Source organism: Tympanuchus pallidicinctus, unplaced genomic scaffold, assembly GCF_026119805.1.
Source record: "Tympanuchus pallidicinctus isolate F22 unplaced genomic scaffold, pur_lepc_1.0 scaffold7, whole genome shotgun sequence".
In the NCBI taxonomy this organism is placed as follows: Eukaryota; Metazoa; Chordata; class Aves; order Galliformes; family Phasianidae; genus Tympanuchus; species Tympanuchus pallidicinctus.
Window position 1 is genome coordinate 16,950,590 of NW_026294791.1, and position 22,783 is coordinate 16,973,372.

Here is a 22,783-nt window from a genome sequence, read left to right on the forward strand (position 1 = left end):
AGCATATTATTGTAGGGTGATACTAGAATGCCACATGAACGCAGATATAATCAAATTCTGTTTGGGGCATCATTTATTTAAAATACTTCAAGCTCCTTGCTGTCAGAGCAACAGCGAATTATCATGCTATGCTGTGCACTTCAATTAAGAAACAGCCTCATCTTTCCTATTTCCAAGGTACAGCAGAGCAAATCTAATTGTTCCATGCAGCTAGTTTTCATCTTTCCAGAGTAACCAGGGCTTTTGTTACTCTTTTTTTTGTTTGTTTGTTTGTTTTTTGTTTCTTGTTTTTGTTTTCTTTGCTTTTTGTTTTTTACAGACTTCTTCTGAAAGAGGCAATGTGGGCTTTTATGAAACTTGCATCCTAATTGCAGGCAATAAACACAAACACAGCAGCAGAGCCTGTAGCAAGCAGAGTTTAAGTAAAACAAAAATAAAGGTAAGAAAAGATCTACGAAGCAAGCTCATTTTACATGTGATCTGAATAGTTAACTAACCAGGATCTGTATTTCAGTGCTCACAAGAGAAATATATGTCTCCTTCAATATAAAATAAGGAAACCAAACAGTCTCTCTAACCTATAGTTTTAATGCTGAGATAGGCAGATATTTTATATATTAGAAGTTAGATTGTATGACTAATTAATGAGAAATATTTATCAGCCAGGATGTTATCAGTTTTTAAAATATCTGTTCATGGCATAAAAAAATCTCTGTTCTTGTACTTAGGCTTAGATATTTGATTGTCTTTTTTTAAAAAGTATGGAAAGTTCCTGTCTGCTTCGGAAATGCAACTAATGTGCTCAACTTGAGATCTCTACTTCATACTGAAGATCTCACCCCAGTGAACAAGTATTTGTGCCTCCCCTTATCCACAAATAGGTCGCTGTCTCTGATAAAACAATGCAATACCTTTTGACAGAAATTCTGTAGAGTGAAGCCACAGAAACACAGAAATGTTGGTTTGAAATGACTTGTGGAGGTCAGCTAGACCTAGCTCTGTACTGAGTGAGAACAATGCCAACAACAGATGAGGTTAGCTACAGCTTTACTCTAAGCCCTGAAAATTCCAGAGATGGTGGTTACACAACCCTGCCGGGCAGCATACAGCAGTGCTGGATTGCCTCCTGGGTGAATTTTTTCCTGATGCCCAATCTGAAACATTCGGGCTGCAATTTGTTCCTTGCTATATCATCTGCTGTACACCTTGCCTACTTCATAGCTACTCATCTGGCAGCTTTGTTACTGCCTTTCCAGTAGCTGCAGGCTGTTCTGCTCTTTTTCACCATGTTGTTTTTCACTCTCCGTTTGGCTACAGAGACTTACTGATATTTTCAAAGTATTTATGTATCACTTGTCCCAGTCAATTTTCTTGAGATTCTACCTATATGCACAATGCAAATACTAAGCCTGGGGTTTCATCTGTACGGCAAAGAACAACACAAAACTTAGCAGGAATGCAAAATAAAACCGAGGTTATTGACTTAATTCAACTATTTATTCATTCTTACCAGAACAGCTGGAGGGAACAGTTGACTTTTGGACCAAAACCAAAAAGTCAAGCATTGAAATTTGTAGATTTCACATCACAGTAATGGTCCTGAATGTTTAATGCCACTTCTTAAGATTAGTAAAAGAAAAAAATTGAAATCTTTACATGAGGCAAAAAGCACATCACAAATAGAGCACCTCAAAAGTTAGACACTGTAATGTGAGTGCTACCTTCTGAGGCATTCAATTGATTTATTATTTTTATAATTTTCTGCTACAGTTACTTCAGTAATAAATTATGCTGTCTTTTTTTTAATAATCTGCTGTTCACCATATTATCTTCAGGTTTACTATTAAACACATAACGTTATTTGATGCACAGAAAATCCTTGTCTTGGTGTTCTTCAGGCTAATGATGGAAATTCTGTTACAATTTTTAGTGATATCAAACTTCTATACAGTTGCAGATTGTTATGAAAGAACACAAACCTTGACTTTATTATCATTAATGAGCATTAGTAAATATAATTGACATTTTATACAGAACCAGCTTTAAGTAACTTATTGGCAGCGATACAGATGCCTCTTAATATTACCCTCTGGCTAGCGGTGCTGCTTAGGCGCCAGAGCGTCTGCACTAATGACTTGGAATTAAAATCAAATAAAACCTGAGAACTGTAATTCAGTATAAAGAACAACCATCCTTAGCACCAATTCTTTTTATATATTATTTTGATATGTCTGAATTTTTTAAAATTTACAGTGGGTATAAACAGCGGAAGTGTTTGAGAGTAGATAACAAAAAACCAAATCCAATGTTCCCAGATTTCTATGTTCCCCTTAGGCACACCACAGGAATTGAAATGAGGAGAAAAAGTAGACAGTATAATTAACCTTTCCTTTACCTTTAGGAAAAAAAAGAAAAGAAAAGAAAAAAAAAAAAACAAATAAAAAAAATCCAGAAAGAAAAAGAAAAAGAAAGAAGAACATTTTAGAAATTAGAAATAGTAAAAATATGCATGCATGTTTTTCTGTCATTATTCTTAACTGAGTAATTTCTGTAGTTTCCTGAGGATTTTAATGTGCTTCGGCATAAAAATGGACCAAATACCTTAGAAATTTTCCTATGAAGATGTGGAATATTTTAAGAGAATCTGCTCTACTTGAAATCCACTCTATCTCTCAAAATCTCACACCCTAATTTCTAGATATCTCATGTTTGTTTTTTTTAGTGTTCAGAATATATCTGAGCCCTTTGCCCCACACATTACCTTTATATGACCTATTTGACTTCAGCTCAAGGGACAAAAAAAAATTACGCATGGAGCCAAAATGGTTCCAAGCACTTTGGCATCTATACTGGGGTCCTACAGGACCTCCACACTGGGTAGACCCACAAGGGCTACCATTCATCCCAGCATTCATCATTATTTTATCTGGTCTATCCTCATCCTTTGCTTTGATAAACTACATTTAAGTTTATTTTAGCCAATTTAGTGGAAGAACCTCCGTATTTGGCCCTCAAAGGATCACTTTTATTCAGTTATTTATCTAAAGAGATAGATTCATCTCTAAACTCTCATTTTTAGTGAGACATCTGAAACAACATTAATATATTTGAGGTAGTGTGTATTAAGCATTCAAACGAATATCTATATTGTATGGGAAAGAAATATTGTTATACAAACACACACACACACACACATACATATATATATATATATATATATAATGTAATCTTCTTGCTTTGGATCTGATGTCCTCCAAGGAGAGCCACAAATCCACATGATAGCCCTGAATGCTCAGATTTTGCATTTGGTTCTCTGATTTTACAATAGCTGAAAGATATGTAAAAACTCATGTAGTCAGACAGCTCCCTACTGACTACATATTCAAGCAACTTCACATGCATATATTACTCTAGCCAGTGAAAGCAAGAAATAGCGCATGCCAAAAAGGGGAAAAAAAAGAAAAAAAAGAAAAAAAAAAAAGAGAGAGAGAAAGAAAAATTAAAAAAAAGAAAAAAGTCCCCATGCTTGAAATGAGCCTATTTCTGCATCCATGTAAATTTTCAGGACACTCTCTGGATAAGTGCAGCCTTCTAGTGAACAGTACTGCAATCTCATGTTGAGACAATCCAAACTACTGGGTTATGCAGTGCAGAGTGAAGGGTGGGAATTGCTTCATAAATTTATAAAAATGACCACTACAGCTGTTTGTTGTTAAACAAGCTTTTGAAAAAGAATTAATAACTGTTACTATTTTACTAGTGTGGTCCTGGAGGGCTTTTATAATTTGCTTCTCTCCTGTTTTTAATCATAACTTTGGAAAATAACCACTGGCAATGACAAGCATCCATATTACTTTCATTAAATACAATGATCTATAGCATGGAATTGATTGGCATCATTTTGATAACAAAAATAATAAATTAGCTCCATGCACTGTGTCTGTCACTACTGTTAGGATAAAGCTTCAGCTAAAGTGTGCATGCTGCTGCTTTGGAATGATTACAGCTCCTACTGTCTTCCTGCTAATAGTTTTACAAAGTTAATGGTTTAGTTATCCAACCATACCATTCAAGTTTTATGTTTAGCTGAGGAAGTGAGGATGAATTAAGATGTCTACTAGCACAATTTGATGAACTGAATAGTATATGTTGATTTTAGCACATGCAATCGCGATTTCCAATCTTCGTTTCCCTTCTCTTTCTTTCCTCATCTCAAAATGTAGCAAGATGGGAAATTGAGTTCTCAAAATTCAAGTCAAGCCAAACAAATGCTCAAATACACAAACTCGTTATTACCCTTTGGAATGCATGCAAAGGTAAACAGACTTCAGACTTGTGAAAATTTAATGACCAAACTCCAGAAAATCTCTCCAGGTATCCTACGTGAACCAAGATTTTTAAGAGAATTTCCAAGTTCACTTCTGAGCATGTTTCTGAACCAAAACAAATTTCAAACTATGGGCAAAACATGCAAACATCTGAAAATTAGAAAAAGAAAGGAATATGGGAACAGACTTTGGAGCATGTTTGTTTTCTTTTCGCAGGCAAAATAACATGTATGCTCCTAAATGGAATTATAGGATGTATTGAAAAACTGTATATCATGTTTCTGCATGACAGAAACGTGTGATATGGATAATCCCAATCTAAATTGTACACATCCATCAAATCTATAGGTTATACAATGCAGGCTAATAAAAAAGACAAAGTTAACTGTAGATGGCACTACCAGAATGTATGCTCTGTGATTCAAGAGTACATTTAGGTTCAAAAGCAAAACATTATAAAATGAAATGCCTGTATATCTCATGTCCTTCAAAATCATTATTGATATAGGCAGTTTGCAGCAGGTTGTGATCTCAAAGATATCTACAGAGCTCTGCAATGAAACCAACAAATTCTGTCCAGGCACTTTCTGGAAATTACTTGTTTTTATATTGTTTTCTGTCAAATACATTATGCATTTTTGTTCTGAGCAAAACTAAGCATTGTTTATATTCTCAGCTTTTTTTTTTTTTTTTTTTTTTTTTTTAGTGCAAAATATTTAAACACATTCAACCTAAAAATCTCATGCTAGTAATCTGCTGCTTGTGTCTTCCCCTGAAGTATGACTTGCAATGTGTTGGTGTAGAACTGCTGAAGAGACACAAAAGAGATTGCTGTTGCAACCTACCTGCCCACAGGCCAGGCCCATGCCTCTCTCCCCCATACCATGAGGACATGATAGATTTAACTCCAGTGCATCTGCACCAGCAGCCTATGCAACATGCAAAAGAAAAAAAAAAACACAAACAACAAAATTAACTTTGAGTAATCTACTCTTTCCTGTGGCATTTATTTCTAATGTTAAATATATTTATTCATATATTTGATTATTCTCCTTAAGATAAAAAGAGAGAGAGAGAAAGCTGTTGTGATAGACTGAAAAAGAAATATGTTGGCAATTACAGGGAAAATTTTCAGACATTCATATGGCTTCCCAAAAATACAAAGGAAACTAAAGTGAAAATAATGTAAATGACATCACCATTTGTTCTGCATAATGCTAAAAACGAAATATACTCACAGTGCCTTATTCCAGCAGTAAGGGCAAGGTTCGGGAGTCAGTGACACAGGGAATGGCAGCTCTGAAGAGCTGGGGTTGAGGAATAAATTTCCCCTTTCTGCTTTAATGCATTTTTTTTCTAGATTTTGTTCAGATGACTGCACTGTGCCATACGTTTTGTTATTAAATATTTTTGTTTCTGAAGTCGAGCAAGATTATTGGGAAAAGTGCCTGTATGCTAATTTCTCTTACCATCCTCTATTACCTAAAATAAAAGGGAAAAAAAGCTGTGGGGTACACTGGTAGCACACAAACACACTTCGCTGAATTGCATGGGCCTGAGCTATAGAGCTCTCTGCTTATGTTCTGAATGGCTGTAGCTGGCATTTTGCTTTGCATTTGCATTTTGTTGTTGCTTATTGAACTTCTGCCTGCTGCATGGCCATGGCCTAAGAGTGCCCAGCGTAAGGAATCACAGGAGCAGCCAGAACGTACCTGAGGTCCTTTCCTGCCTGGCTGCCCAGCAGGCCAGGCCACCCTGCAGGCCCAATGGCAGCATGGTGACAGGACGACTGTGTAAGCAGGTCATGGTCCCCAGGATCCTGCTGAGTCGAGGAGGCTCCCACTGGGACAGCCTCAGCATCGCCTCCTCCACAAGGCCTCAGGCATGTGATAAAACATGCTGCCCTTTCAAAACTGTGAAGTACCCAGTGCCTTCTGTGGAGTGGGGGCAATCAGCAGCCTTGCAGCAGAAAGGTATTCTACATATGGTGCATGTCATTGTGTGCACTTGAATAATTTCTTTTTTTCCTAAAAGGGGCAGCATAAATACAAACAGATGAAAATATTTGTCTTAAAACTGGAGGGCAGAAGAGAAAGAGGCACAATTCATCTTAGTCAGCTTAAAAGCGCCGGGGCTCGTGTCAAGCACATATCCCACAAAAGATTTCATGGTCAATTGGGTAAATACAGGTATAATATGGACTACCGTTGAAGATCACCAAGGCACTTAATTATAATGTTTAATTTCACTTCCCTAAGTCCCCGAAGTGATTTTTTCCCTCATAGGTTTAAAACACCCAGACAACAGTGAAGTGTCTTCCCAAATAGCCGTATGAGGGTTTCATACACTGAGTAAAGAAGAAATGATGTCCAAATGTACATGTTCAGCTACATGGAAGCAAAAAAAAAATCAAATGTCCCACTCTTGTAATAAGTATTATAAACATATAGGTCTCTCTGAAAGTAATGCCTCCTATGTATTTCTATGGAAACTACAAAAGATACAAAGATCACAATTAACACTATTTAATAGAGCAAATTCTAAGTGACATAATGCTGTTTTCTGCATAATCACCACCTTTATTGGTGCATTTTCACCAGTGATAAACAAGAGCCTACACGTCAGGCCCATAAAAATCTAACAGCAGAGGTGACCCATTGTTTCACAGCTGCTATGATGGTGCTGCTGCGAGGAAAATGTTGCTCATGCAGTCCATCATTCAATGGCCCAAACAAATGGAAGAAGGCAGTACCAAATCCTGACTGTTTGGTGGGTGTGGCAGGACAGTCCAGTCAAGATTGGCAACGTGCTCCATCGTCTTCAAACTTGTATAGGGCCTGGCCTTATCATGTTGCAAAAAAATGGTCATCTTCCTTACTGGCCTGGCTGTGGAAGTTTGAGCCTTCAGTTCAGTCAGTGTCATGATGTAGCAATCAGAGTTGATGGGTTGTCTGTGTTCCAGGAAATCCAGAAGGATCACTCCCTTTCCTATCCCGAAAGACAGTGCACATCACTTTACCCACTGAGGGCTGCATCTTGAACTTTTTCTTCAGTGGGGAATTCACATTCCCCATTCACCTTCCAGGTTATAGTGGTGACACCATGTCTCATCACTAGTAATGATGCAACGCAGGAAACCATCACCTTAAGAGTCATATTGGTTCAAATGGCTCTGGTAAACTTACAGACTGTGTTCTTTCTGGTCCTGCATGAGCACTGGTGCGATCCACCTAGTGCAGACTTTGTGATATTCCAGTGTTGTCATAGTTTCTAACACATTGAAGCTGATATTCAGATCTACATAGTTCCGTGTTTGTAATCCGCAAGTTCATGTGGATGAGCAGTTCATTTTGTGGTGTGACAGCTGTGTGTGGCTGTTCAGAAGGTGGCTTGTCTTTCGTGACTGTCACCACTGCTGAAATACACCACTCACTGCACTCACATCCACTGTTTAGTCTTCATAAACATTCAGCAAATGTTGAAGCATGTCAATGGCTCTTCTACATGGAAAAATTCAAGGGTATAACTTTGGGTCATACACATCAGATGCCATTTTGACAGACTGCCCCTCTGCTGCCATTTGCTACACATCAACAAAATGCAACAGAATATTGGCAAGAAGGTTCAGCATCTATTGCCATACCACCAACATCATACTCTGCCATTGTAGGCCAACATAATAACATAGGAGGCATTACTTTTGGAGCATCTCTTGTCTAATACTTACAAAACATATAGATTTCTGCTAATACTATCAATAAATTAAAAAAAAGCAAACAAACAAACAAAACACATTTTTTTCTTTACCCAGTGTGTTAGATCTTCATTCTTTTTTTCCACCTTAAACCATGTTTTTATTTCCACTAGATAGTTTAATCTATAAGGAAAAATCTGTTTCACCTAAAAACAAGAACACTGTGGTACATTCAGATATTGACATCTTTCTGAATGAAAGTATTACTGCGTTAATCAAATATTTCTTACACTATTCCCTATGGACACAAGTACATGATTTTAAGTAGGGTTTTTTCCTTCAAACTGAATCAAGATTTCTGATGCACAGTCTCTTTCTGTAAGATTGGATTTATATTATAGGAAGAATGCAGGCTGCTATTATGTATGTTGGCTTTCTCTGCTATCATTTTTGAAAGTCTGTATTAAAACTAGAATAGCATTAAATGAGCCTTTTATACTTTAAATATTCAAGAGTTTTATATTCAAAATTTCTTTTGGTGCTGTCAAACTAGTGTGCCTGTAGGCAAGGTAAGATCAAGTTAGGCTCTCAAAGGTAGAATTAAATTTTATCATGGCATCCGTCATAATATACAGTTTGCTTAAAATGCAAATAAAAAGTATATAGATTCAAAGACTAAAGGCTTTCCAGGTACAGCTTAAAAATCCAAGGGACCATTTTTATGGAATAGATTTACTTTAAATTTACATTTCCATCATTTTAATGAAAACACAGAATAAACAAATTATAATGGATGTGCTTTAAATTCTCATTTTTCACTTTGAATCTTTTTTTCTTTTTCTTCACAAATTCCATGTTATAGTTCTTGTTTTTAAGGAGAATAAAGAAAGATAGATGGAACAACACATTTAGGAAACCATTACCTCAGCCATTTTTGAAAGTTCAGTCCAGTCGTCCTTTCTATAGCTGCACATGATGCTGGCAATCAGGATCTAGAAAGAATATAAAGGCAATAATTTTCAGCAGTGCTATCAGATTCTTTAACACCATACTTCAGCGTAATTCTGAACATTAACTACCTGCATGTAGAAACTGCTAGCTGCATACACTAGCAAGTATAATGAAATAGAGCTCTACATTTATTTCACTGACAATTAGAAAATGCACAGGAAGTTACATTCTCTTGAGCACATAGAACCCGACAAATCAAACAAAGGCAGTCCTAGAGAAAAAGTGTCGAGCCTACTCACTTGTGAGGTAAGAGCAATTAAGCTATTTACTATTTATAATAGACAAGAAGTAGTTAGGGCTTTTCAGAAATGAGTAAGATGTAAGCGTTGAGAGCTTATTGTCTGAAGTGACAACAAATGACCCAATATTCCAGCTGAATTCAGGAAATATGGACACACCAAAAGCAGCCCTGAAATCCCTTGCTATGCAAGTTGAGCACTGTGACAGGCAGCTGGCAGTATTTGGTGTAAATGAAAACGGGATGAGACTTTGAGGAAGTAGGGAAAATCTGGAAGGGCCAAGAGAGCGGCAGGAAACTTTGAGTTTTAAACAAAAGGGGTTCCCAGGTTTCATGGTTTCAGTTCCCCAAGGACAATTTCTGTATGTTGCCCTACCACCCCACTGCACACAGCACCTTCCAGGTCCAGCTGCTGTTTGTAACCATGGCTTATTGTAATACCTTTGCTGAGGTTAAAGTTTTTTGGTGGATCACTCTGAGTTCAAAGAAACTGCCAGAAATGAGAAAAGAGAGAAAAAATTTGGCCACATTCTTTCCTATGTATGAAAGATTTGCATGTAGGTTAGATTCACAGCTTTTTTTTTTTTTTTGACAGAAGAAAATATTGTCTCTTATGTACAACACTGTTGTGTATTGCGGATAGCTCTGTAGGTAAAGTTTATGAAACAGAATTTGCTCTCTATTACTTTATATTATTATTATTTGAAATAATTTGAGTACTCAGAGATAAACACAAATTTCTTTTAAAAAATTCTAATAATTTCAAAACCACAAATCATTGTGAAAAACCAGTTTACGAAAGGGCCTATGAGAATTTTAGAGTTAAAATATGCACTATCTGGAAGTTAGCTAGAAAGTATATCTTGTCAAATTCACACTTCTTATGCATTAAATAAAGCCAAAAAAAAAAACAACCAAAACAACTCAGACACTGACAACATGATAAGGATCTTCACAGATTGCAGACATAATCCAAAGTATATCAGAAATCTACAAAATTGAGCTTTAGTATATACCAAATTTTTCAGCAGGGAAAGTTGTAAGACAAAGGTGACTGACTGTATTCACAAGTAGCTGAGTTGGGTTATGCCAAGTGTAATTAATGAAATTTGAAAATTCTGCTGGGAGTGTACAAAAGAGGAGGGAACAAGATCTGTGTTGTTTCAAAGAGCCATTAATTAAGACATGTCTAATTAATATTGATTAGTTTTAGCATTCACGTTGAAGATTAAGTAGATACTTTTGACAGAAGCAGTGGTTTACAACAAAAATAAATGAAAGCAAACAATACATTTCTACTGTGTACGTTCACATGAAAACTATGAGCTCAGAGGGAATTAACAGAAATTTAAATATGGTAAGAATTTTATTCTCTCTTTTTTTTTTTCCCTGGTGTTCTCATATCTTGAAATTGAACTCAATTCCTAGGTGGAGCACCCCGCATTAACAAGCTGTCCTTCCTCAAGTGGCTGTTCTTCCCTCAAATGCCTCTACAGCCTTTTCATTTGAAAAAAAAAAAAAAAAAAAAACAAAAAAACCCCACAACTAAAATAAAACAGCAAATTATATGTGGACATATAGGGGCACTGCCTGTAATGTCTGAGGTCAGAACCTACTCATAAATCTTATTCAGGCATTTAAGAAGGAAAAAACAGAATATGATCTCTTATTATTTACAAAAAGAAGTGCAAGGCAAGTAACAATAGGAAATGATAAAAATCAGTGGCCTTATTTGAATGTAATAAAATGTATCACATTTCAGTTGATTTTTTTTTAACAGCTTTTCAAAAGCATCCCTGCCTGACAAGCCATGTACCACATTGGAACCCCTGGAGCCAGTATTCCACAGCCCACCAATGCATGGCTCTGTGCAGGAGGTCCCCAGGCAGCACAGCCTTCTCTTGCCAGATCTGCAGTGGCAATACTGATCCGAGTTTATGTGCAGTTGTTTGAACCAATACTGCAAGGCGGAACAATGCCTTCCTGCCTTACAAAAGGGGACTCTGACAGATCTTCCAGTTCTGCCACTGAATTGCGGTGAATGGTAAATGAAATGACTAAATTGCAGCTTTGTCATTGCTTGAATGAGGGCTGCTGTAAAACTGTGCACTACTGAAGCACAGTGGGATCCCTGGCCCATTCCTTACTCCAGATCTCGCTTGTTCTCCTCACCCAAACAGCTATTGAGCCACAGTGCAGAGACACTGCCACACTGCCCTGTGCCCACCCAATCAGAGAGATGGTCATCACTATACAAGTAACGGGCAGTGCCTCCTAATATCTGTAAAGGGACAGATAGACGCTTGTGACATCTGAACTTATTCTCTGGAAGGGAATTTATTACTGAGGGAAGATCTAAAAAATAAAATTTTTGGTGGAGGGAAAGAGATGGAAAGGGGAAGGTATATAATGTACCATTTAGACATGATTATGATAGCAATATACTGTAGTTAAGCACATAGTAAAAAGCTACATTTCACACAATCCTGTAACCCACACATTAGTAGCTATTCCACTTAAAAGGACACCAACAAGGTACTTTCCACAGTATTTAAATTACTTTTTCTCCGTTTATAATAATCCCCCTGAAAGCTTAAACTAGAATCTATTTCCATTGTGAATGTTTTTCTTTTCCATTATCTCAATATAGATGTCTCATATTAATGCAATAGCATTTAAAAAAAAAAAAAGATGAGATTCACCGTTACATATGTTTTCAAATGATCTTTCTTCCATAACACACCCAATTCACTGCAAGAGGTTTCAAAAACAAAAGGCAGGAGAGAAAAAATAACTGGGCCCACTTTTGATCAGTTGATCTTGAGAACATCTATTTAAAGCCAGAAAACAGCAGAACTCTAGGCAGACAATTACCATTTGTCCTTGTACTGCTCTGTAGGGAATAAAAGAGTTTCAGGACACTCAGAGTCTGAAAAACTCTCAGGGGGTTGGATTTAAGTGAGAACTCTGGCAATTCCTGTAAATTTAAGAAAACATGATCCTCTATCCTCATGCCTTCTAACATGGGCTCTTAGCTGTTCCTAAAGGCCCACAGCTGTTTCTAAACCATTTTTCCCGGCTTGTGCATGATCTACCTACACTTAAGGGAGCTCAGACACCCTCAGCATTTCTGCTTCTCACTGATACACCAGGTTTGAGCATCAAGTGTGTGCATGTGATCCATTTTTACACTGCTGCTGGCTTCAATTGGTGCCTCATTCCTATTACTCAAACACTTGCAAAATCCCCAGGATTTTGTTTTTGATGTTCACAGTCCTTGCTGAAACAGATTCTGAGCACTTTCATTAAGAGATTTTTCCCCTGAAAGCTGTAAAATCAACAGGAGTTTTGAAGAAGGCAGAAGGATTAGTTTTGTGACGGCTACCTGTTTGGGAGAGAAAGATGTGAAACAAGATAAGTGCTCAGACTGAAGGCTACATGAAGACTCAGATTTCAAATAACCACAGAATTATTCTTGATTGATCTAAACTTCAGAAGCTATTTGTGATTTGGTCAGATGGAAAGATAGCAATCTTCCTTTCAAGACATTTTTCTGATTCCTACATACCACAGCACAGCCTTGCCACATGACCTGCTCTGTCTGAACAAACCTGAGTGTTCTTAACCAGAATTCCCCAGGAGGAAGTATTTACTGGGAAGAAGCTAAGCACTGAACATACACTGTCTGAAACAATAGCAAAAATAAAATATTTAATTCATCACTCACCAGAGGAAAGGATATCTACAGCTACACCAGCAAATTAGGACAGGAGTTGCTCTTGGTAGCTGAACTACTATGTCAAACCATTAAAATCCCTCCTGTCTGAATGAGGATATGCGCCCTCATCTCTGACCCACATCCTCCCTCATCCATGCACAGCAACAAGTTGGCGCATTTGCAGCCTTTCCTGAAGGTCCAGCACATGCGTAGGTATGCGCCAGAACCTTGGTCATAAGTTAACAAAAAACAGTTGACTGAGCATTCTTTAGCTGTTTCAGTGAAACAATAAACAACGCTGCAAATATCTAACTGGAAAATATTCTTGCTGCTGAAAAATATTCTTTTTTTCCTTTTTTTTTTTTTTTTGTAGTTTGTATTTGTATACTAAAATGAACAAATGAAACCTAGGCCAAACTCTGATCTATCCCCCAGCATTCCAGGACTTTAGGGGTTGGGAGAGATTTTCCACCTCACTGAGACTCATACTGCTAGTCTGTCTTTGCAGAACTATAGAGTCATTACGGTTGTAACAACCACTAAGATCATCATCTAGCCCAAACATCAACTCATGTCTGTGACTGCTCTAAACCATGTCCCTCAGTGCCACATCTACCCTTTTCTTAAAAACCTCCGGGTATGGTGACCACCACCTCCCTGAACTCATTCCATCACCACTTTTCCAGAGAAAAATGTCTTCTAATATCCAACATGAATCTCCACTGGCACAACTTAAGGTCATGACCTCTCATCCTATCTCTAGTTACTCAGAAAAAGAAGCCAACCTCCACCTCGATGCAACCTCCTTTCATATAGTTGTAGAGAATTATAAGGTCACTCCTGAGCCCCCTCTTCTCCAGACTAAACAACCCCAGTTTCCTCAGCTGCTCCTCAAAAGACTTGTATTCCAGACCCTTTAACAGCTTCATTGCCCTGACTCCCACTCTAGCTCAGCATCAGAAGTTGCAGCTATGCCACATTTTTGCCAGCAGAGATTTTTAGAGCTTAATTCATCTGCCACTTGAAGCAGTCTGCCGCTTTTCCAAATGGCCACTGGTTGATGAAATAATCATCCATGAGCTCACCCAACCAGAGAATATACAGAACGTTTCTAATATATACCTCACAAGACAGAGGATTACTTCAGTAAACATTCCATACTGCACAAACATGCTTAAACATGCAGTAGTGAAAAACAGTACGGGCACAAAGACATACGGTTGTTAAGATGACCCTCTTTAAACCAGCTAGATTTTGATGCTTTGTGGACTTAACTAGGTTCCTAACTAGGTTATACACTTTCTCGTAATTTTTGATTTGCTGCAGAACTGAAATAAAAATAAGCTTCTTATTAAAAACTACCTAGAACATCAAATCCCATTCAATAAGAAAGTTAACAATTGTAAACCCTGTCATGTCTCTGAGAAGCAGAGGAATTATCTTGTTATCAATTTAATAATGGAACACTGAAGTAAATGATGCCATCCACTGAAACCAGTAACACTGTATCTCCTGGGAAATTCACTTCTGTTGAAAATGTCAATCTAGATGGATGTGGACATATTAAACATTATACCTTCAGTCCATAAATCTATTCTTTCTATGCTGCCTTAGTAAAAAGATTCTGCATGATGATAAAGACAAGTAATGAGGAATGTCTTGACATTGCTGACCCATAATTCTCTTTCTCTTCTCTCTTCTCAGCAAATAGAGAGTAAATATTTAACAATTGCTAACTATCCACTGTTTTAATCCTTAACTTACAACTAAAATACATTTAAGATAATTTTAATAAATGAAAATAATACAATAGGGGATATTAGTACAGTTATTACATAGATTTTTGTAGAAAACCTCTTGAATAAAGCCCTATCTTTAATATATGACTTTATATTGAGCTCTCCACTGTATTTTTCATACTGAAGTGAAAGTAAGATACAACAGATGTACACAAATCGGCCAAACATTATCAGCGGGCAAATATATTTGGAGAAGTTGATGATAGGAGTACAAAAATATTATCATTTGCTCACCCTATGACACAGGCAAAGTCAGTATGAAGAGGAAATAACAAAGGTTTCCAGGCTAAATAGAGGTGCTCATGTTCAAAGGCAATTATTTTCTTATGATGACTCTACTTCTATACTACGTATGAGATTTCATATATTTAGTTATTTAGTGGATGTTGGTGAGGTAGGATCTAATGTCCTCAGAGAAATTTTAAAAAGCCTACTTCTTTGGAAAACAACTGAATGCTGTTGCTTTGACAGGAGCACACAAATGCACACAGAATTGTAGGAGTTGGAAGGGACCTAGAGATATTTGAGTCCAACCACCCTGCTAAAGCAGGTTCCCTATAGCAGGTCCCATAGGTACAAAGCTAAACAGATCGCCCTTTAGGATTGGCAGCACCAGTAGTAAAACAAGGGAATGGCTTGCTGTGACTGCAATGTAATTGCTCTGCCACGTGAAACCCGGCTCTGCATCAGGTGGCACTGGGGCAGGAGTAGAGCTACACTGTCTTTGGCCTTACTAGTACACATAAATGTGAAGAGAGAGATACCTCTCACAGAAGTGGCCGCTAAATGAAAAGCTAAGTTTTCATTAAAACATTTCAAGAGAAACTTATCAACTTAGAATACGACTAAAAGCAAAGTGAATGGACAGAACAAAAAAAGATCTGATGCACTTACAGCTCTCATGCTTGAAGGTACTCTTGATTAAGACATGATAATTCTTGAGGACAGGATAAGTGAACCTGAAATGTAAATTCTCTAGACAAATACCTAATGAAAGAAAATGTAGCTCTTGTAGAAAGCAGTTCACATATTTTGTGAGATTAAAAAAGTATTTCCATTTCATGATGGACTGTTGAAAATTTCAGTGCCCTTCAAATTCCATTGGAAATTATCCATGCAGCTGAAAACTTTGCAGAAAATTCAGCAGAATTGTTAGGATTTCATTTTGGACAAGGAAAACAATGTCCAAATTTTAGTCTCTTCAGTAAAGTGTGAAATTGAATATAAGTGAACAGAAATTTGCATTATTGAAAGGAAAATATTCAAGTTAACAAAGGCAGAATCCAAGAGAAGACAGATACTCATTTTCAGCCATACTCCTAGCAAAGAATATCTATAAACCCTTGTGTGTATGCCATACCTCCGCTGTATTTCTGTACCTTCTGCACTGTCTTAACATAAAGGGAAACCAGAGGAGGCCAATACAGTATTGGAGTAGCTAATGGACAATGGGTATATCTAATTCTACGATATTTCAGATGCATGCTACGACCTGTAGCAGAAGCTTTACACCAGGATGCTGACAAACTATTTTACTTTAAAAAACATATGGAAACAGCACTCACAAGAGGCAACACAAATTTGTTGATTTTTTTTTCCTCCACCTATTGACACTTTTTTCTCATCAGATTTTTTACTGAGATATATCCACAGTCCTTTTTATAACAGTTATAACAGTACCTCGCTAATTGTTACTGTTTATTCTAACAGAAGCATGAGCAACTTTCTGCAGGGTGCCCCTCTGAGGGGGAAACCAACTGGAGACGAATATGTGCAAGGGCTGTAGCCTGCTCCAATAGAAGGAATGAGTGACCATTAGGTGAAAGGTACTCTAAGATCCTTCCTCCAGTTCCTCCAGGCTCTGATTCCTTCCAGAGGCATGCAGATTTCATAAATTTCCCCTATTACTTAGCAATAAAGATGTCTAATTTATTAGAAAACAAATTCAGTTGAAAATAAAAAGAGACAACATGTACATTGAATAACTTTGTTAGAGTTCGCTGACTCCTGCATTAAGTCAGCCAGCAATTCCCCAGGACATATCTGTCTCTTTCTATCCCCAGGAAGTCCATCCTCTCTATTCCCTTGTTCCATCACCCCCAGGGCTTCCTTTAATTCGCTTCCTTGGATTTGAAGGCTCAGGAAAACTAGCAGACTCTGTGCAGGTAGAAGAGGAAAATGTAGCTTAGATGAGGAAAAAAAAACCCCTTCCTCCTCTTTACACTCTACAGCTCTGTGATCTATTTCATCATGTGACATTGCTAGTGCCAAAATAATGCTTGGGAGCAATAAGTGATTTTGTCAGCCTAGTTGCATCCTCCCCAGCTTTTCCACTCTCTCTTTGCCCTATTACTGCTGCAGCAATACTCCCAAAAGCACTGATAATTACCTGATTTTTCACAACCAGTTCTTAAGCTATGCGATTCTGATAGATGAGGGTATATTCATCAAGAAGGTGTGCAGGAACAGGTTGTAGGTCTTGTTCCCTTTTCAACAAATTATCTGAAGGCTTTGCATGCCAGTTGTGTGGGGGAGACCTGTTGATCTCCTAGCTGTTTTCTCCTTCCTGGTTAGGTATCTTCATAAAGAGAACTTCCTCGCTCCACAAGATCTGCCTGCTCAATGGGACTGAAGGGAGACAGACTGCAAGTGTTCACAAGGTTGGAAACAAGATGTTTTCAAAGGCCACAGTGGGACCTGAGGGATGCATCTCCACCAGAATTTCACTGAGAATCATTTACAAGAAGTCCTTCTGGGTTACCTTCCCACTGAGCAGTACAGCAGAGTGCTGCAGTGCACTTAACTACCCAACAACAACTGTTCTATCATCTGTTAGCGATGCTTCATTTTCTTGTGACACTTTGCCTATTCTTCTAGAACAATTCTGCTGAAGATCACTTAAATTTGCACTTCTTTGGGCATCTTCCCTGAATCAGTATTGCTTTCTCTGAATGTTTTGATTCCATAATCACTCTGCTTTGAGCAGAAAGTTGGACTAGCTCACCTCACTTCCTGAGGCCCCTGCCAAATCTGAGTTTTCAGATGATCCCATGAACTCTCCCTGCACAGATATGCATGGTGTTCTTCCCTGATTCTCTTATTACCTCATACTCTTGCATTAAGCATAAAGCCACCTATCTTTACCAATTCCAACACTGTTGAGACATTCCCTAGCAGAGGACCCTGCTGAAGTCTTGCATTTGTTCAAACACGTCTTTTATGTCTATATTTTGCTCTCTGTTCTCTCACATAAACTTCAGCCTATCATCTCTGCTCCCTTTTGAGGTCTGCTTCATTGCTGCCTGTACTGTTTCACTCTGTGTTCTTGCAGGGCCAGTTTATTTTTCTTCATTGTTATCTACTTCTGGATTTTGTTCTCCCTCTTTACTGTGTACTAAAGCAACATTCTTCAGTTCTACTTCTCCTGTCACAACCTGAACCAACACAGCTCTGCATTTTAATAAGAATCAGCTGTTTCAGAGACAGAGACCCGCAACCTAGCAGAAAGGCCACTTTCACAACTACAGTGTACCATTCACCTCCCTCACACAACACACAAACCTCACATCACAGCAAAGCAAAATACCAGGCAAAAAATACCAATACTTCACTCACTCCTCCTCAGATTTCACCTCTCCAAATGAACAAAAGTAGCTCTCATCACCTGGAGGAAGACAACCAGTTCTCATTAAGCTCACATTAATGGGAACCCTAGGCTTATTTAACAATACACCTGTATCAGTAGAGGTAATCCTGCGGTGCCTCAACAGCGACAGACAGCATCAGACTTTGGCACAAGTGAAGTGCTATGAGTTTTATAAACGCTATCTTGAAATTTAGAGCTATGACTTTTCCAAACCCTAACTCCTAACTATTCTGCATAGGCTGAAACAATACATGTAATTACGAAAATGTTAGGTATAAAGATAATTAAGTGAAAATGAAATTTGGAACAGGTTGAAAACAGTCAGCTTAAAAAAGAATAATATGTAAACATAGGCCAGTGAAAAACATTTTTTCTGAGGAGCTGAGACTGACAGGCCCAGCAGCAGGGAACAGAATAGAAAAATAGTGCTTGTTTCTTACAGTTCACACTGAACTTCACCGACTCATAACGAAGGATGTATTTAAGTCTACTTGAACAAAACCTTGGTTTTACTTGTTTTAAACATTTAGAAAATCGGTACATACTGTCACATTTTCCTTTGCAATTAAATGACTGTTCCACCTCCACTAGATATGCACCCATGGCTTATACATACAAAAACATTTCTATTGATTTAGGAATTACCTAAATCAGAGCACCTGCAGCAACTGACTATTTCAGAGCTCTTTCAAATTCCATAAAATACCAGACTAATGTCATAAGATGGTATTAGTCTGCTTTTTTTGGGCTGGCCACCTAATCTTACTTGTTTACTACTTGCTACCTAACCATAACAGTGAGTACAGTTCATTACTTTCAATCAGAATTTCAAAAAGGACTTGAATATGAGAGCAGAGTGAACTGATATCTAGAATATGGGAATGTGACACCTACAAGAAGTTTCATGACTACAGTTTTGTAAAAGTTTATGATCACAGTTCTTAAACTTGGTGTACATAAAAAGTTAAGAGGATATTAACGGTGTTCAGGATACAGACTAAGATCAGTTCAGAGCCTTGTAAAAATTCTGCTTATCTACATCTTTCTCTGAGGATAAATATACATACATACATATATATTAAACTCTTATTCCTGTATTTTGAAAGGAATTTGAGATCTTTTCACAATCCCCCTTACTAGAAAGCACCAGGAGCTGGGATAAGGTCCAGCAGCTGTCAGTCAAAGAATGGCTCCAGCTGTAGTGGTGCCTTTGCCTTTCTGGTCTAAGCTAGAACATGCCTGTGCAGAGCTAGCTCTCCTCCTGTAGTGCAGTTCATATTGGTGAAACAAACACTTTACTTGATCCTGAATAAAAATAAACTCTGTGATGGTATAGCTGCATCTACACTAGGGTTCTGCTAGGACAGTAGTTAGAAGTGATTTTATTTTTAGTGTTTCTAGCCTACATAAGTACATGAGCAAGACTTTTAAATATAGATCTAGCCTTCATATTTTTCTTCATTAGAGCTCTAGCAGAATCCTAAAATGCAAACCACATCATAGAAATTAAGTGCAGAATATGGGCTACAGGAACCGCATACACTTATTACTTTTACCAAGTATAAATTTGCTTTTAAATTTGTAGTATACAGTTTGTAAAAGAGAAAAAAGCAGAATTATCTAAATCATATAAGCTCAATGCCTCATAAAAGACTAAAATCATATCATAGCCACTAAAAATGAATGTTGCAGCTGCTGTGCATTTTAGAAGATCAAATTTGGTAATGTAACCCAATTGTCTATGAAAAGTTTGATACAGAAATGAGGAAAAGTACTAGGGGTGGGGAGAGGTAATTGATTTGCACAGGTAATAGTGCTAGTGGAATTTTGGCACTTTTGAAAAGTTAAGAATTTAATTTTGATATATCACTGATTGCTAATGATTTTAAACCAAATTTTTTTGCCTTTTCTTTCTTTTTTTTTATGCATGATGCAATTCAATTTTTTGCTGTTTATGGAGGACATTTCTAGAAAGAATGACTGCTCTGTCTTACACACAGATTTCGCAGATCATTTTGTAGCACTTCATTGTGTGCACAGTACCCCACAAACCCAAAAAAGCAATTGGGCATTTAAGAAGTCTTTTTATTTTCTGTAAATAATAGTCTATACAGAAAAATAAAAGGAAGTTTAAGCCTTAGTGAGATGAATAAAGATATACAACTATTCATGTCATGGTCAGCAGAATTACATTCTAGAATATATTTTTTTTATCCTCTTTGCATTTTTACATTTAGTGCATCTCCTTCATTGAGATTTCTGATTAATGACCACTCACTTCTCTCTTCAAATAAGGAATTTTTAGCAATGGCAATGGCCAAAAAACAGCCTGAACCAGCCCCAGCTGATGCTGGCCATTAGGGAGTTTGTCTTTTCCAATAATCATGAAGATTGGGTCATTTTCTAGGAGATAGCTGGTGAAGTATTTCAGAAACTGCTTTAATTTTCTCCTAGTTCTTACCCTAAGGCTAAAGTTTTAAAGATGAGCTCATAGTCCTCACAGAATTGTGAAAATTGTTCTTTTCTTTCAGAGATCAATAACTCACTCTCCAAATCAAAAGGATATTCTTAGCATACGTACAAATAGTTCTCCGCCTTACTGTGCTACTTACTATTTGTCAAACCATAGCTGTGAAGGTAAAACAAACAAAATAATTCATGGCTTTATAACGTGCATAGTAAGAAAGTACAGCTCTGCACAAAACTAATTTGACAGGTTTCTCAACAAAGTGGTTGTTTCCAAGTGCAGAACATAAAAGACCTTCTCACATTTCTCCTCAAGGTCCTAATTTGTCACCACCAACATGTACATTTGAATCAGTGATTGTCAGAATCTCACTGAATTTACTGTGAGGTCATACTTTCATTACAAATTGCAGTCTGCTGAAGAAGGTATGTGCTTTATAGAAATAAAATTCTCTTGAGTTGGTGGTAGGAATGTGTGTTTCCAGTCTTTACTAGATTAGCAACCATATTCTTAAAAACAGAACACATTTAGAAGGAGATTAATATCGTGGCAGTTGGGACCAATTGATCAGACACATAGTGCATGATCGGTTGAACACACACAAACACACATTATTTCTGGGTACATTTTTAGCAGACTTCCTTGTGTTCCTATACATGAGATCATTGATGGCAACCATCGCCTTGTCTAAATAATTTCTTCCAGTAGTTTTTTTTTTTTGTCCCTTTGGCATGAGTAGTGCCCTCTAAGAGCAGGTCCCACAGTCACTGTGAAGTGTGCAGAAGCATATCCTGCCACTTCCTTCCACTTCTCCCTTCTGGTTCCAATCCGGCTGCTGAGAAAAATAAATCTGAACTGCAGTCTATTCAAAACGTAGAAGTAAAATGAACCAGTACTGTGGCATAGTGAAGGTTTTTTCTTTACTCTCTCTTCCTTTCCTATAAATTCTGTGTTTGATATGCTTTATTTCAATGTTATTGAGCATTAAGCTGAGATTTTCATAGCTCTCTCTGCTACAACTTTAGTATAGCTAGCTTAGAATCAATCACTGTATATATAAATTTAGAACTGTTTTCTTCTACATGCATCACTACATTTGTCTTCATTTAATTTTATCTGGCAGTTCATTGGCCAATCACTCAGTAATGTAAGATCTTTTGCAATACCCTTATAGTTCAGCTCTTATTGTTTGCCTACAAGACTTACCATTACCAGCAAAGTTTACATTTTTTAAATTCTCTCTCTTTTCCAGACTGTTAATAATTATTTTAAATAGCATAGAACACAATACAGATCCCCAGAGAACTTAACTGCAGCTCTATTCAGTGTGAAAATTAAGTATTCCTTAATATTGTTTTCCGTCTTTAACTAGTCATATTTTCATGTGTATTTCTTTCCTCTGATCTTATAGCAGCTTTCTTTTGAATCTTTCAGTGAGGGACCCTGTCAGATGCTTTTGGAAACCGAAGCTGCCTTCATCAGCAGAGTCTCTTTTGATCAAATCACATTTTTTAAGGTATGGCCTACCACAAAAGCTCCTTCCTCCCCCTCCTCCACCCCCATCCTCCTTCCCCCCTTTTGTTTTTTCCTTTTTAGTAATTCCATTGTTTAGAAGAGCATTTACAAGTTTGCATGCAAGGTCTGAAGATCTCTCCTGGAATAGAAGTGTCAGCTGACCACTTGCCAGTCCTCCCCTACTTTTCAAGCCTCAAGCAAATTTGCTACAGATAACAATATTGTAAAAATCAGAAATAAATGCTGATAATAGATAAAAATTTTCCAGTACTATCTCATTTTTTCACTAACACATAAGCGTCAAGAAGAACTTAAAGTCTACAGAATCATATTTTGAATCTCAGTCCCATGTCTATTAATATTTTGT

At 37.3% G+C, this 22,783-nt stretch overlaps 1 protein-coding gene across 4 annotated transcripts in view; it reads right to left on the reverse strand.

Annotated features, from left to right (window-relative positions):
- The window catches only part of DPYD (dihydropyrimidine dehydrogenase), a 327,599-nt gene that overhangs the window by 95,577 nt on the left and 209,239 nt on the right, over positions 1 to 22,783 (reverse strand). For all 4 annotated transcript variants that reach the window (XM_052666446.1, XM_052666449.1, XM_052666448.1 and 1 more), the window contains 2 exons: positions 8,946 to 9,014; positions 5,174 to 5,257 (listed from right to left, as the gene is read on the reverse strand). In XM_052666446.1, the coding sequence (XP_052522406.1) occupies positions 5,174 to 5,257; positions 8,946 to 9,014 (153 nt within the window). The remainder of the gene's footprint in view (positions 1 to 5,173; positions 5,258 to 8,945; positions 9,015 to 22,783) is intronic.